At 44.1% G+C, this 15,627-nt stretch overlaps 1 protein-coding gene across 2 annotated transcripts in view; it reads right to left on the bottom strand.

Annotated features, from left to right (window-relative positions):
- Positions 1 to 15,627, bottom strand: part of gabbr1b (gamma-aminobutyric acid (GABA) B receptor, 1b) — a 115,444-nt gene that overhangs the window by 22,903 nt on the left and 76,914 nt on the right. The window contains exons 12-15 of one of the 2 annotated variants that reach the window (XM_085378101.1): positions 15,317 to 15,433; positions 9,558 to 9,668; positions 9,045 to 9,138; positions 8,686 to 8,813 (exon numbers count right to left, since the gene is read on the bottom strand). In XM_085378101.1, coding sequence (XP_085234227.1) covers positions 8,686 to 8,813; positions 9,045 to 9,138; positions 9,558 to 9,668; positions 15,317 to 15,433 — 450 coding nt within the window. The remainder of the gene's footprint in view (positions 1 to 8,685; positions 8,814 to 9,044; positions 9,139 to 9,557; positions 9,669 to 15,316; positions 15,434 to 15,627) is intronic. The other variant, XM_085378100.1, reaches the window with a different exon arrangement.

Below are 15,627 nucleotides of genomic sequence, written 5' to 3'. Positions count from 1 at the left end.
ACCCTCACCTATGGCCACGAGCTGTGGGTAGTGACCGAAAGAACGAGATCACGGTGGTGGAAATGAGCTTCCTCCGAAGGGTGGCTGGCCTCTCCCTTAGAGATAGGGTGAGAAGTTCAGCCATCCGGGAGGGGCTCAGAGTAGAACCGCTGCTCCTCCACATCGAAAGGAGCCAGCTGAGGTGGTTCGGGCATCTGACAAGGATGCCTCCTGGGTGAGGTTTTCCGGGCATGTCCCACCGGGAGGAGGCCCCGGGGCAGACCCAGGACACGCTGGAGAGATAATGGCTGTATCCCAATTCAGGGTCTGCAGCCTTAAAGGCTGCCTTTTAAGGCCGATTACGTCACAGCGATGCGACGAAGGCTGTCCCAATTCAAAGGCTGCCGAAATGCAGCCCTCAAATGCCTTCTCTTGTGCTATTTTGTAGCAGTGTATACACCTGAGACTGTCACCTGTCTGTCTGTCCTTCACTCTCTCTCTTTTTCTTTCTCTCTGATTGTGTAATAAAAGTATGAACATGTATTTATAAGTTACACTTGTGTTTGAATCCTGCAGCTTATCACACATTTGATTTCCATGTGTGACAACTGCAAGTGTCCAGAGTGAGGACAGAATGAGGGACCCACTGCTGCACATCATCTGTGAGGCTTTGCACCCCTGATGATCCACCAGGACAAACTCAGCAGTGTGTGAGGCAGAGGAGGAGGAAGAGCCAGCAGCAGCTGGAAAGATGGAGAGAATAGACAGACTGTTCCCTGTTTGTGAAGGACTGCTAGAAAAGTTTAAAATAACTAATTGTCTGTGCTGAATCAGTCTTATTAGGCAATGTTCAAATAATTTTATCATTCCAGTGTTTTCAGTGTGGAAGAAAGTACTCAGGGCCTTCAAGTTACACACTATGAAAGGCAGAAACAAGTTTAATATTCAGAAACCTAAAGTATGTATCAGCAGCAGAATGGACCTAAAAATAAATGTTTGTTTCAGTTCTATGAAGCTTTGAGTATTTTGGATTAGTAGTACTGCTGTGTTTGTTGCAACATATTGCTGTAATTGTTTATTTGCTTTATATATTCTGAGGTAAGTTCATCTATAGTGTTACATCATGTTCTATAAGGATGTTATGTGTTTGTATACTTTCTGCCCAGTTTGACCCATTTAGCAGCAGAGATGGGCAGTAACGTGTTACTGTAATCCGATTACTTTTTTCAAGTAACGAGTAAAGTAAGGGATCACTATTGCAAAAATGGTAATTAGATTACCGTTACTTTCCCATAGGAACGCTGCGTTACTGCGTTACTAAAACCGTGATTTTTTTGCGAGAGTGTCTCATGACAGTGACGTAAGCAAGTGCGATGTTCGTGACAACAGCTGTGTGCAGATCAACAATGGATCATATATCGAGTGCGTGAGAGAGTATGAGCATGCAGCGTTTAAAGCGTGGAAGCACTGACCTTAATTTAAGTTTGATTCCATAAAAAGTGACAAAAACATTAGCGTCCGCTGTTCGTGGGAAGAAAACTTCTTTTTACAGCGAAAAAAACCCTAAACTTCCAAGCAAACACCGAGTGCGCTACGACGTAATGGGAAATTCACAGAGAAACTCGCGGATTCTTCAACTGACCGCTGCGGCACACCTGTACCATGGTAAACCTCCGCCTACCCAACTCCTGCTTTACAGGTGAAAATAGAGCAAAAGGACCGCTAGTGTTTGATTTTATTTATTTTCTGCTGTGTTTTACTTGCATCTATTTGAAAGAGTGAGTATAAACACAAAAAAAAATATTTTATTTTATGTGCTGGAATGTGCAGAAAATAGGTTTAAACAAATTTCTTCCAGTCAGAGAATGTTGCATATAATTTAATTTTTGCTTGATGCATAAAGTGAAAATATTAAAAGTATAAAACAAGTTTTAAAAAGAGACTTTTCCATTTGATTACATTTTGTATGATGATTATGCAGAAAAAGTAGAATTGGGCTGACAGATCTATCGCTTTATCACCTATTCGGGTTTTAAATCGTGTTTTTAAAAAGTAACTAAGTAACTAAGTAATTAATTACTTTTGAAAATAAGTAATCAGTAAAGTAACGGGATTACTCTTTTGGGGAAGTAATCAGTAATTAGTTACTGATTACTTTTTTCAAGTAACTTGACCAACACTGTTTAGCAGAAGTCAGCCTGTTTAAGGCTCTGATATCTATTCTGTATGACTTAAAGCAGTTATGACATGGTCTGATTTTCTCACCCAATAAAAGAATATTTAATATATCAGTGTACTCAGTGTTATCACAGCTCGTACATTTCCTTTTTACAAAAGCACTGAGCAAAATTTAGTAATGCCAACATAATAAATTAACAATATTTGTCTCTTATATATAATATATCTATTTGTACACTGTCAAAGATACTTGTCTTTGAGTGAAGATATAAAGTGATAGGAAATATAAATAACTGCAACTTGAATGTTTACTGAAGCTCAGTATTTGACACAGAGTTCAAGTTCACTGCTGTAATAACTGACCATGATTAATATGATACTAACTTTAATATTGGCCATTTTATATTTACATTTACATTACAATGTAGCTTGCCATCACCAGTGTGTGAATGTGTGTGTGAATGGGTGGATGACTGAATGTAGTGTAAAGCACTTTAGGGTCCTTAGGGACTAAGTAAAGCTCCAAACAAATACAGGCCTTTTACCATGACTTTAGTGTCATGAACATCCATCCATCCATCCATCCATCTTCATCCGCTTTGTCTGGGGCCGGGTCGCGGGGGCAGCAGCCTAAGCAAAGAGGCCCAGACCTCCCTCTCCCCAGCCACCTCCTCCAGCTTATCCGGGGGAATACCAAGGCGTTCCCAGGCCAGCCGAGAGATATAATCTCTCCAGCGTGTCCTGGGTCTGCCCCGGGGCCTCCTCCCGGTGGGACATGCCTGGAACACCTCACCCAGGAGGCGCCCAGGGGGCATCCTTGTCAGATGCCCGAACCACCTCAGCTGGCTCCTTTCGATGTGGAGCAGCAGCTGCTCTACTCTGAGCCCCTCCCGGATGGCCGAACTTCTCACCCTATCTCTAAGGGAGAGGCCAGCCACCCTTCGGAGGAAGCTCATTTCTGCCGCTTGTATCCGCGATCTCGTTCTTTCGGTCACTACCCACAGCTCGTGGCCATAGGTGAGGGTAGGGACGTAGATCGACCGGTAAATTGAGAGCTTCGCTTTTACACTCAGCTCCCTCTTCACCACGACGTGTCATGAACAACATTAGCTAATTTTTATTTACTAACTAATCTTAAAATGACTGTTCAGTAAGGAAATGAAGCCCAACAATCATGTTTTACAGTCCCGTGGTCTCAGCCTCCGATACTTATCAAATCACACAAAGCTCATGTGAAAACAAACAAAAGATTTTCTCTTTCATTTCTGTCAAACAATGCTGTATGAAACATTTCCAGCGGTTGGTGTCATGGTTGCTAGGCAACCTGGGCAACGCGACGGAGGCTAGACCGTCCCATTTCACAAGCCTCGCACTTCCAGCCTTAGCGGTCTTTGAGGATTTCAATTAACAGTAGATATGCAAAGTTATGCTACAATGTTATTGATTAACTCAGTAGTGTATATATAAACTCATTAAAAATACTTCCAGCTGTAACATTAAAATTAAAAAAATGACTCAGTAGTAATGAATGAATATTGTACAGCATATGTGAGCTGGAATGCTGATTCAGCATACAAAGTACAAAGTACACAGGATCTGCGATTCTACTGCCAAGAGCAGAAAATACAAATAAATGTGAAACTTTTCTTTTTTTTTGGTTCATAAATGTTCAGATTATTGACATAATTAAGGATCAGCAGCCTTTTTCAGTAGGGATGGGTATTGATAAGATTTTCACGATTCCGATTCCATTTTCTATTCTGTTTAACAATTCGATTCTTTATCGATTCTTTTTAAAAAAGGAGATCACTAAGGTCGATTAGCTTAGAACTTTGTTTTATATCTTCTCTTTGAACAAGATAGAAATTTAAGAGTAACATGGCCTTACAAACCTAACAGTGAGATCCAGCCTATGGCTCTTCAATGAGGGTCCCCAGGAAAAAAAATTGTAGATGTAAAATAATAAAATAAATATTCTTCTGTAGCAACAACAAAGTATAACATAAATTATTCAGTAGCAATTACACAAGAATATCCAGTAATGTCCCTGCCTACAATTAAACACATTCACTTATCTAAACTCAGGGGCATCTGCTGTGGCAAATGGGTTCAAGCCTTTTACCACAAACTTAGTCACTGCTTGGTGACATTCGTCTATCCTGGCCTGAAAGGAGACGCTACCGGTAGACTGCAGCGAGAACTGCCAGCATCTGAGCCAGACTCTGTCTCTCTCATCATGGTCGCCTAAATGCACAGTAATGGCAGGTTTGTAATAAGGCAGATCACGCTAACATAATATGCACTGTTAGTTGATTATTTACCTGCTGCATTAACGGGAGAGGACGTGCAAACGTTACCGCTGCTGCTGGGTTGAGATCCACGAGTCCGGAGCGGAATTAAAAACACAACATTCATTTGAGGTTATCGCGTGTTTTGTGACCAAATGCTTTTGCATATTCGTAGTGTTTCCTCCCTTAAATGAAATATCTACTTTGCAAGTATCCGTTCTCGTAAAGTATAATCAAACTTTTGAGCGTTTGAGCCGCCGTGTTTCCTGCCAGGTAAATGACGCTCCGCAACGTGGTGACGTCATTCGGGGCGACTGGAATCGATAAGGGAAGCGTTTGCAAAAATGGCAAACAATTCCAAGGAATTGAAACAGTGGGAACCGGTTTTCAACAAGAACTGGTTTTCGATACCCATCCATCCATCCATCCATCCATCTTCATCCGCTTTATCCGAGGCCGGGTCGCGGGGGCAGCAGCCTAAGCAAAGAGGCCCAGACCTCCCTCTCCCCAGCCACCTCCTCCAGCTTATCCGGGGGAACACCAAGGCGTTCCCAGGCCAGCCGAGAGATATAATCTCTCCAGCGTGTCCTGGGTCTGCCCCGGGGCCTCCTCCCGGTGGGACATGCCTGGAACACCTCACCCAGGAGGCGCCCAGGGGGCATCCTTGTCAGATGCCCGAACCACCTCAGCTGGCTCCTTTCGATGTGGAGCAGCAGCTGCTCTACTCTGAGCCCCTCCCGGATGGCCGAACTTCTCACCCTATCTCTAAGGGAGAGGCCAGCCACCCTTCGGAGGAAGCTCATTTCTGCTGCTTGTATCCGCGATCTCGTTCTTTCGGTCACTACCCACAGCTCGTGGCCATAGGTGAGGGTAGGGACGTAGATCGACCGGTAAATTGAGAGCTTCGCTTTTACACTCAGCTCCCTCTTCACCACGACGGACCGGTGCAGCGTCTCCATTACTGCATCTGCAGCCCTAATCCGTCTGTCGATCTCCGGCTCCCTTCTCCCATCACTCGCGAACAAGACCCCGAGATACTTGAACCCCTCCACTTGGGGCAGGAACTCATCCCCGACCCGGAGTGGGCACTCCACCCTTTTCCGGCTGAGAACCATGGCCTCAGATTTGGAGGTGCTGATCCTCATTCCCGCTGCTTCACACTCGGCTGCGAACCGTTCCAGTGTGAGCTGGAGGCCCTCACCCGATGAAGCCAACAGAACCACATCATCCGCAAAAATCAGAGATGAGATTCTGAGGCCACCAAAGCGAAAGCCCTCCACCACTTGGCTGCACCTAGAAATCCTGTCCATAAAAATTATGAACAGAATCAATGACAAAGGGCAGCCCTGGCGGAGCCCATCACCCACCGGGAACGAGTCAGACTTATTGCCGGCAATGCGAACCAAGCTCTTGAAACGGTTGTATAGGGATCGAATGGCCCGTAGCAATGGGCCAGACACCCCATACTCCCGCAACACCTCCCACAGGACACCCCGAGGGACACGGTCGAATGCCGTCTCCAAGTCCACAAAACACATGTAGACTGGTTGGGCAAACTCCCATGCACCCTCAAGTATCCTCGAGAGGATAAAGAGCTGGTCCAGTGTTCCGCGACCAGGACGAAAACCGCATTGTTCCTCCTGTATCTGAGGTTCGACTAGCGGACGAACTCTCCTTTCCAGCACCCTGGCATAGACTTTCCCAGGGAGGCTGAGGAGTGTGATCCCCCTGTAGTTGGAACACACCCTCCGGTCCCCCTTCTTAAAGATGGGGACCACCACCCCGGTCTGCCAGTCCACAGGTACTGCCCCTGATCTCCACGCAACATTGCAGAGGCGTGTCAACCAGGACAGCCCTACAACGTCCAGAGCCTTCAGGAACTCGGGGCGGACCTCATCAACACCAGGGGCTCTGCCACCAAGGAGTTGTTTAACTGCCTCAGTGACCTCGCCCCCAGAAATTGGCGGGTCATTCCCCTCATCCCCAGACTCTGCTTCCTCCTCGGAAGACGTGTCAGTGGGATTAAGGAGGTCCTCGAAGTATTCCTTCCACTGCCTGACAATTTTCTCAGTCGACGTCAGCAGCGCTCCGCCAGCACTATACACAGTGCAGGTAGAGCACCGCTTTCCCCTCCCTGAGACGCCTGACGGTTTGCCAGAATCTCTTCGAGGCAGTGCGAAAGTCTTTTTCCATGGCCTCTCCGAACTCCTCCCACACCCGAGTTTTTGCTTCAGCCACTGCCCGAGCTGCATTCCGCTTGGCCTGTCGATACCTGTCGGCTTGCTCCGGAGTCCCACAGGCTAACCAAGCCCGATAGGACTCCTTCTTCAGCCTGGTGGCTCCCTTCACCTCTGGTGTCCACCATTTGGTTCGGGGATTACCACCACGGCAGGCACCAACCACCTTGCGGCCGCAGCTCAATGCAGCAGCTTCGGCAATGGAGACGCTGAACATGGTCCATTCGGACTCAATGTCCCCAGTCTCCCTCGGAATGCTGCTGAAGCTCTGCCGGAGGTATGCGTTGAAGATCTCGCGGACTGGGGCCTCTGCTAGACGTTCCCAGCACACCCTCACTACGCGTTTAGGTGCACCAGGTCTGTCCAGTGTCCTCCCCCGCCACCTGATCCAACTCACCACCAGGTGGTGATCAGTTGACAGCTCAGCCCCTCTCTTTACCCGAGTGTCCAGAACATATGATCGCAGGTCTGCAATCGTATCAGGTCTGATACGATTAAAAAATCGATCATCGACCTACGGCCTAGAGCGTCCTGGTGCCACGTGCACTTATGGACACTCTTATGTTTGAACAAGGTGTTCGTTATGGCCAAACTGTGATTAGCACAGAAGTCCAATAACAAAGCACCGCTCGAGTTCAGATCAGGGAGGCCGTTCCTCCCAATCACGCCCCTCCAGGTCTCGCGGTTGTTACCCACGTGACCATTGAAGTCTCCCAGCAGGACAACAGAGTCTCCAGGTGGGGCACCTTCCAGCACCCCCCCCCCCCCCCCCCCCCAGGGACTCTAAGAAGGCTGGGTACTCCGAACTGCCACTTGGCGCATAAGCGCAGATGACAGTCAGGACCCGTTCCCCGACCCTAAGGCGCAGGGAACAAACCCTCTCGTCCACCGGGAAAAACCCCAACGTACCGGTAGCAAGCCGAGGAGATATTAGAATACCCACCCCAGCCCGCCGCCTCTCACCAGGGGCAACTCCAGACTGAGACAGAGTCCAGCCCCTCTCCAGGAGACTGATTCCAGAGCCCAAGCCATGCGTAGAGGTGAGCCCGGCTATATCTAGCCGGTACCTCTCAACCTCACGCACTAACTCAGGCTCCTTCCCCACCAGAGAGGTGACATTCCATGTCCCTATTGCCAGTCTTGGCAGCTGGGGGTCGTCCGCCAGGGCCTCCGCTCCTGGCCGCCACCTGGCACGCAATGCACCCAACCCCTATGGCGCCTCCTGCGGGTGGTGGGCCTGCGGGAGGATGGGCCCATGTCTCCTCTTCGGGCTGTTCCCGGCCGGGCCCCATGGACTAAGGCCCGGCCACCAGACGCTCGCCCTCGGGCACCCTCCCCGGGCCTGGCTCCAGGGCGGGGCCCCGGTAACCCTATCCCGGGCAGGGTAAACTGTTCCCTCGATGTTCTTTTCATAAGGGTCTTTCAATACCCATCCCTATTTTTCAGTCTATATGAAGTTCTAAAGATGGCTCCAGAAATTAGTGATTTGTATTGTCAATTAAGTCGTAGTGAAAAAACAATATTACTACAAGAGAAGATTGATAGGGAGGTAACTTGCTATATTTTGACCTTTTCCTTTTATCAGGTTGTCTTCCTCATATTTCTTTAGATAGCTCTTACTTTGGCCTTTCTTCACTAAAGGCCAACTTTAGCTAAGCTGCGTGGGACTTTGGGAAGATTAGTTTTATTTTGTGCTTGCAGGTGATTGCTTAAACATCTGTCTTTGATTGTAGGCTAACTTCAACTAATCAGATTAATGAGCCATAGGACATGGGGCCTGTAAAAATAAAAAATAAACCACACCGTGAGGGGTTTTGAATGCTAGCAAGCAGTTAGTGTAGCTAAGTGCTGTGTAGTAACTATTTTTGCCCTCTGAAAAGATATTGCCAGCAAAAACCACCTCCAGGGAGTTGCCACACACACACACACACACACACACACACACACACACACACACACACACACACACACACACACACACACACACACCACTTTAAACTTACGGCAACATTATAGATGGCCATGCCCACAGCACGATGATCATTGATTTTCTCTGTAGAGATGGACTTGGTCTCATAGGCGAGGAAGATGCCAAGCAGCAGTAGTAAGCCTTTATAACCATATACCACACCTGCAGATTAATTCGATAATAGCAGTGAGGAGCAATTCAGCTTGTATTTGCTGTTTTGGAATAGGTAATATATGAAACAGATCCAGTATATGGGTCAGTTTTACTATAAGGACTGCAGTTCTGACTGTCTTTTAACTTGGTTGAAATGCACTGCAAGTGCAAGCAACAATTTTGATAAAAAGAAAATTTGAGAGAAATAGTGAAGGCACGTTGAGCTAGTGTTCTGCTCACCAAGCCAGGTGTTCATCTTTTCTGAGTTGCAGTGCTCCAGTAAGGGCTGGATCAAAACATCAAGATCCCCCTTGGGAGCTTCTCTGGTAAATTTCTGCTCCAATAAAAACACAAGAAAAAGAAAAACAGGTAAACACAATAAACACACAGGTCAAGAACCTCACCAGCTACAAATTCAACAGCCTAGGATTGTGTAATGTTCTAAAAGCCTAAATGTTTGACTGGAAATGAATGTTTGTTTTAGTTAATGAATGTTTGTCTCGCAAGATTTACATGGCTCATGAAGATTTACTCATTAAAGTGCTCCCTTTTTAGTGCATGACAATTTGAAACATTACCATTGGTCTCAATCAAGGTAGCACTATGTTGTATAAAACAAATTTGCAAGGAAAGAAAAGACGTACGAGTCTTATGAAAACAAAGAAAACAAATGTTTACAACTAAAGCAAAGTTATCTACATGGGTACTCACAAAAAACTGTTACAACTAAACCAAAAATGAAAATGCTCATACCTCCACTGTGATGTGCAAAGGATCAACAATCTGCCAGATCATGAGGGACAGGATGTCGATGCCAAGCAGAACGCCAACAGTCGCATAGAGTTTCCATGGTTCCAGGTGCTGCTGGGAAAGAGAGTAGTGGTGATCACTAAAGCAGGATGATGAGGGATCAGAAAAACACATAAATCCTCTCTTTTTGATTTTGTGAGAGAGGGATTTATGAAGCCATAAGTAGACTAGACCAAACTGGATGTGAAAACAATAATCCATCATTAACTGAGGCCAATTCAATCTAGGCAAGGCAAGGCAAGGCAAGTTTATTTGTATAGCACAATTCAACAACAAGGTGATTCAAAGTGCTTTACAGAGACATTAGAAACAAGAACAAATAAAAAGCATGATTTAAAATTGATTAAAACAAGCAAATAAACTAACTAACTAATTAACAAACAAACAAACAAACAAACAAACAAACAAACAAACAAACAAACAAACAAACAAACAAACAAACAAACAAACAAAACAGTATATAAAATCAAAACAGATAAAATCAGAACAGTAGATAAAATCAGTAGTTAAATGTAAGTTTTGAAATTTAAGCTTAAAGTGTGGATTTGGTGCTTTATTCAAATGCAGCTGAGAATAGGTGAGTCTTCAACCTGGATTTAAATAAACTGAGTGTTTCAGCTGATCTGAGGCTTTCTGGGAGTTTGTTCCAGATATAAGGAGCATAAAAGCTGAATGCAGCTTCTCCGTGTCTGGTTCTGACTCTGGGAACTGATAAAAGACCGGATCCAGATGACCTGAGGGATCTGGATGGTTCATACTGGGTCAGGAGGTCATTGATGTATTTTGGTCCTAAACCATTCAGAGCTTTATAGGCCAGCATCAGAACTTTAAAGTCTATCCTCTGACGGACAGGCAGCCAGTGTAAGGACCTCAGAGCTGGACTGATGTGGTCCACTTTTTTGGTCTTAGTGAGGACTCGAGCAGCAGAGTTCTGAATGAGCTGTAGTTGTCTGACTGATTTTTTAGGTAGACCTGTAAAGATGCTGTTACAGTAATCAAGCCTACTAAAGATGAATGCATGGACTAGTTTTTCCAGGTCCTGTTGAGACATCAGATCTTTTATCCTTGATATATTCTTGAGGTGATAGTAAGCTGACTTTGTTATTGTCTTAATGTGTTTTTCTAAGTTTAGGTCTGCATCCATCACTACACCCAAATTTCTCGCCTGGTTTGTGGTTTTTAGATGTATAGATTGAAGTTCTCTGGTGACCTGTAATCGTTTTTCTTTGGCGCCAAAGACTATTACCTCAGTTTTGTTTTTGTTTAGCTGGAGAAAATTGTGGCACAACCAGTCATTGATTTCCTCAATGCATTTACCAAGAGCCTGTACAGGGCCTCGGTCTCCTGGTGACATTGTGATATATATTTGTGTGTCATCTGCATAGCTGTGATAGTTTATTTTGTTGTTGTTTATAATCTGTGCCAGTGGGAGCATGTAGATGTTAAACAGAAGGGGTCCCAAGATGGAACCTTGGGGAACTCCACATGTGATACTTGTCTGCTCAGATGTGAAGTTACCTATTGATACAAAGTATTTCCTGTTTTCTACGTATGTTTTGAACCAGTTTAGTACAGTTCCTGAAAGACCTGTCCAGTTCTCCAGTCGTTTGAGTAATATGTTGTGGTCAACTGTATCAAATGCTGCACTGAGATCCAGTAAAACTAGGACTGACATTTTTCCACTGTCTGTATTCAGACATATGTCATTAAACACTTTGGTCAGAGCGGTTTCAGTGCTGTGGTTCTGTCTAAAACCTGACTGGAAGGCATCGTAGCAATTATTCTGTTTTAAGAAGTAACTGAGCTGTTGAGAAACTGCTTTTTCAATGATCTTACTTAAAAACGGGAGATTTGAGATCGGCCTGTAGTTGTTCATTTGTGTCTTGTCAAGATTGTCCTTTTTCAGTATAGGTTTGATTACAGCAGTTTTTAGTGATTCTGGAAACACACCTGATAATAAAGAAAAGTTGACGATCTGTAACAGGTCTGACTCTAAAGTCTTTGAGACCTTTTTGAAAAAACTTGTTGGCAGGACATCTAAACAGCAGGAGGAGGAGTTCAGTTTACCTAAGATGTCCTCCAGGTCTTTGCTGTTAATAGGTTGAAACTGTTTCATGGTGTTTAAACAGTTTTTTGGTGGACACAGTACATATCCTGGATCTGCTGTTGATGTACCAATTGCTTGTCTAATTTTTTGGATTTTTTCAGTGAAGAATTTGGCAAAGTCATTGCAGGCCATGGTCGAATGAAGTTCAGCTGCCACTGACACAGGAGGGTTTGTTAGCCTGTCAACTGTAGAAAATAAGACCCGAGCATTATGGCTGTTTTTAGTGATGATGTCAGAGAAGTAGGACCTCCTTGCATTCCTCAGTTGTAAATTATAATTGTGAAGTTTCTCTTTATAAATGTCATATTGAACCTGGAGGTTTGTTTTTCTCCATCTGCGCTCAGCTTTCCTACACTCTCTTTTTTCTTTTTTCACCAGTGTGGAGTTTCTCCATGGAGACTTTTTCCTTCCAGAGATAACCTTCACCTTAATGGGAGCAATAGTGTCCATTACATTTAACATGTTAGCATTGAAGCTATTGACGAGCTCATTGACTGACCCTCTGGGCAGGTCAGGTGTTAATGGGAAGACCTGGTTAAAAATTGCACTACTGTGTTCAGTTATACACCGTTTTGTGATCACTGTTGTTGATATATTTGTGTGGGCTGAGATTTTACTTTCAAAGAAAACACAGTAATGATCAGACAGGCCCACATCAGACACAGTAACCTTTGAAATGCTCAGGCCTTTGGAGATCAGTAGGTCAAGAGTGTGTCCTCTATTATGTGTGGCCTCTGTTACATGCTGAGTCAGCCCAAAGTTGCCCAGAGTGTTACTCAGGTCTTTAGTCCCTTTGTCCTGAGGGTTGTCCACATGAATGTTAAAATCCCCAGCAATAATTACACAGTCAAAATCAACACAGATCACAGACAGCAGTTCACTGAGGTCATTAAAAAAGTCTGTGCAGTATTTGGGAGGCCTGTAAACATTAAGAAACACAACTTTGGATGGGGCCTTCAGCTGTAAAGCCACATATTCAAAAGACTGAAAACTTCCAGGAGATAGCTGCTTACATTGAAATGATTCATTAAATAAGACAGCAACCCCTCCTCCTCTCCTGCTCGCCCTGACCTCACTGATAAAACTGTAGTTAGGGGTCGTCTCGATGAGAACAGCTCCACTGTTACTTTGGTCCAACCAAGTTTCAGTTAAAAACATAAAATCAAGGCTGTGCTCAGTGATTAAATCATTAATTAAAAATGTTTTCCCAGCTAGAGATCTAATGTTTAATAAAGCCAACTTAAGTGTTTTAGAGGTATTACTTGTCCCCTCGTGTTTGGGAGCAGTCTGTGGCACACAAGCTATGTTTACTATGTTTAAAGATCTTTTAGAGTGCAGCTCTCTGTGTTTTGACCAGGCCACATGTCTCCTGTCACCTAAAAGTACAGAAATTTTAAAACCTTCTAGTAAACAGGGTCCCAGCTTCTCCTGGGAAAAGTCACCACTGCCATAATCCTCACAGCCCGGACTCTTCACACATTACGCATCAGACTGCGGAGACAGGGCATGAAGAGGAACTAAGGGGGGCGAGGCTGGGCAATGTGACTTCTACCCTCTAAGCACTTAGTCATGGCAGGGGAAGAGACAAAGGGACCATACTGATGATACTCTTTTTCTTTGTTTTACATTTAGAGCTGTTGAGCTGCCACTACTTGAAATATTATTTACACTTTCTATTAACTTAAAATAGACTCTCACATTTCCATGTATTTCTACAGAATCTAATACAAGCATGTTTGTTTATTAGACGGCAATTGCCAGTGGCCTTCCAGTGTAGAGCATAGTGCAGCTAACTTCTCAGATTAACTCTCCAGGAAATTGAATGCACCACTCCATTAAACCATCCCTAAATCCGTTCAATGGAAACGGATTGTGGTAGTAAGTGTCTGTCCCAGAATTCGTGTCCTATAACCAAATTAACTGTTTTTTGAATAAACCAAGATTGCTCAACCTAACCTTAGTCTTGGATGCGATTTTCTCTCATATAAATGTGATGCTATGAGACAGACCATTTTAAAAACAACAAAAAACAAAACAAAAACAAACAAACAGAATCATGGATGCATTTGGCAGGTCATGCTTATTGGTTTCTCTTCTCCTCGCTGTCTCCTGCCTGCCTGGGCGGAGCTCATTATTGGGCTCCCGCCTTTGGCCCACACACCTGCTCTGATTGCCACTTCCTGCTGCTTATTAGTCCTGTCTCCTTGGCCACTATTTGAGGCCGTGAGCGTCTCATAGCAGAGCTGTTGAACAACCTGAGTTTGTGCAGCCCCATCTTAATCTAATTTTTGGTCGCTGTGTATTTGTGGCTTGTATTAATACTCGTTTCTGTATATAGAAAACGGACCAGGACCAGTTTGTGAACCTTGTTCCTAGATCCCTGAGTGCGGCAGTGTGAGCTGGAGCGTAAGAGGCGAAAGTGTGAGTGGCAGAAGAGGAGTGTGTGTGAGCGGAGGAAGTGTGGACATGAGATTGCTGAAGGAGATGTGTGGATTCCCTTTCCCTCATCCCTCGGAGCCTTGGACCCTCCATCCCATCCCACACCTTGTATATATTCTGAACCTTGGTGAAAATTGTAAATAAACTCGTGAACTCTTGTTTTCAGAGCTGTGTCTGCGCCTGAGTCTGTTCGGTCCATTGTGACATTTTCATTAGAAAATAAAGTTTCATTTTATGAAAAGGTCAAGAAAAGGATGGTATTAATATATATATTTTAAATTAACTGAAGAATAAATCTTGTTCTTTATGTCTACTATGTGTAAGTTATGTTTAGGGTTTCTTCTTCCTATTTCTAAGATTAACTAGTTAAACTTTACTTTGTCTGCAACTACATCCATACTGGGATTTCAGGGGTCTGTACACTATTAATGGGAAAAAAAAAAACAAGCCCAGAATCCTTTCCCTAATCTCTGTTTCTACTATAGTCACAGTATGTGTGTTATTTAAAAGTCACACTTTTAAATAACACACAATATTTTCTCTTTAATAACTGAGCAGCAATATAATATTAAACACACTTGTTATTTCAGCCTTTATTTGGGGGGGGTAATGGTAATGTTAATGGTAATTAGTCCCATGGAAACGTTGCTAGCTTACTTCTTCCACACTATTATTTCAATTCCTGCAGTCAGAATCGCTTTGCTTTCTTTGCCTTGGCAATGCAGACTTTTCCACTTTCTCAGCTTAAACTGGAGACAAATATGTTTCCAGAGATATAGAGATTTAGAGAAGTGGTGTGACGGTATGCAGACAATATAACGATTGCAGGAAGGGAACATGTGCTTGTGGACTTGCAATGAATCTGATTAACTAAAAAGACATATGGTGGTTAAGAACAAATTTAGGTGGTGTTATGAGTCTGACAGTTTTACCCTGAATGTTTCCATGCGCAAATGAGTAAATCTTGTGCAAATTGTGCGGTTACAGCCAAGATTTGTGGTCAACAGGCAGCTTCCCATTTGACTTTACAGTAGAACACTGGAATGCTCTTAGTATTGTACAAGTGTATTTAGTTTTTCAACAAACTGCATAAAGTCCCATAATTCAAATTCAAAGAGCTGTCAAATGTAAAGTTTCAACTCCCTGTCTCATTTACCTTCTTCTTATCCTTCTTTTCATCCTTCTTTGTGAAGACAGTGTGAACCCACCAGATCTTGGTGAACATGCTGCCATATGCAAGACTGAAACCCAGGCCAAGCAGCCACAGGCGAAACTAGTGGAGAAGAAGAGACATGAAAGGTTTTAAGATTACATTGATTAATATATCAAGTAGATGAATCAAATAAGCTCTTCAGTCATTCTTCATCATTAAGCCCTGTTTGAGTTTGAAATGACAAAAACCCTCTGTGAGGCTGTCAATCCTGTACACAACCCTCTGTGATAGAGCAGTGGTGACCTGCCTGCTAT

The sequence above is a fragment of the Diplotaxodon limnothrissa genome, linkage group LG18, assembly GCF_057381915.1.
Source record: "Diplotaxodon limnothrissa isolate DT_005_m linkage group LG18, D_limnothrissa_male_GT1.1, whole genome shotgun sequence".
NCBI lineage: Eukaryota > Metazoa > Chordata > Actinopteri > Cichliformes > Cichlidae > Diplotaxodon > Diplotaxodon limnothrissa.
Note: the sequence above shows the minus strand (reverse complement) of the source record. Positions and strands in the feature narration are given on the sequence as shown.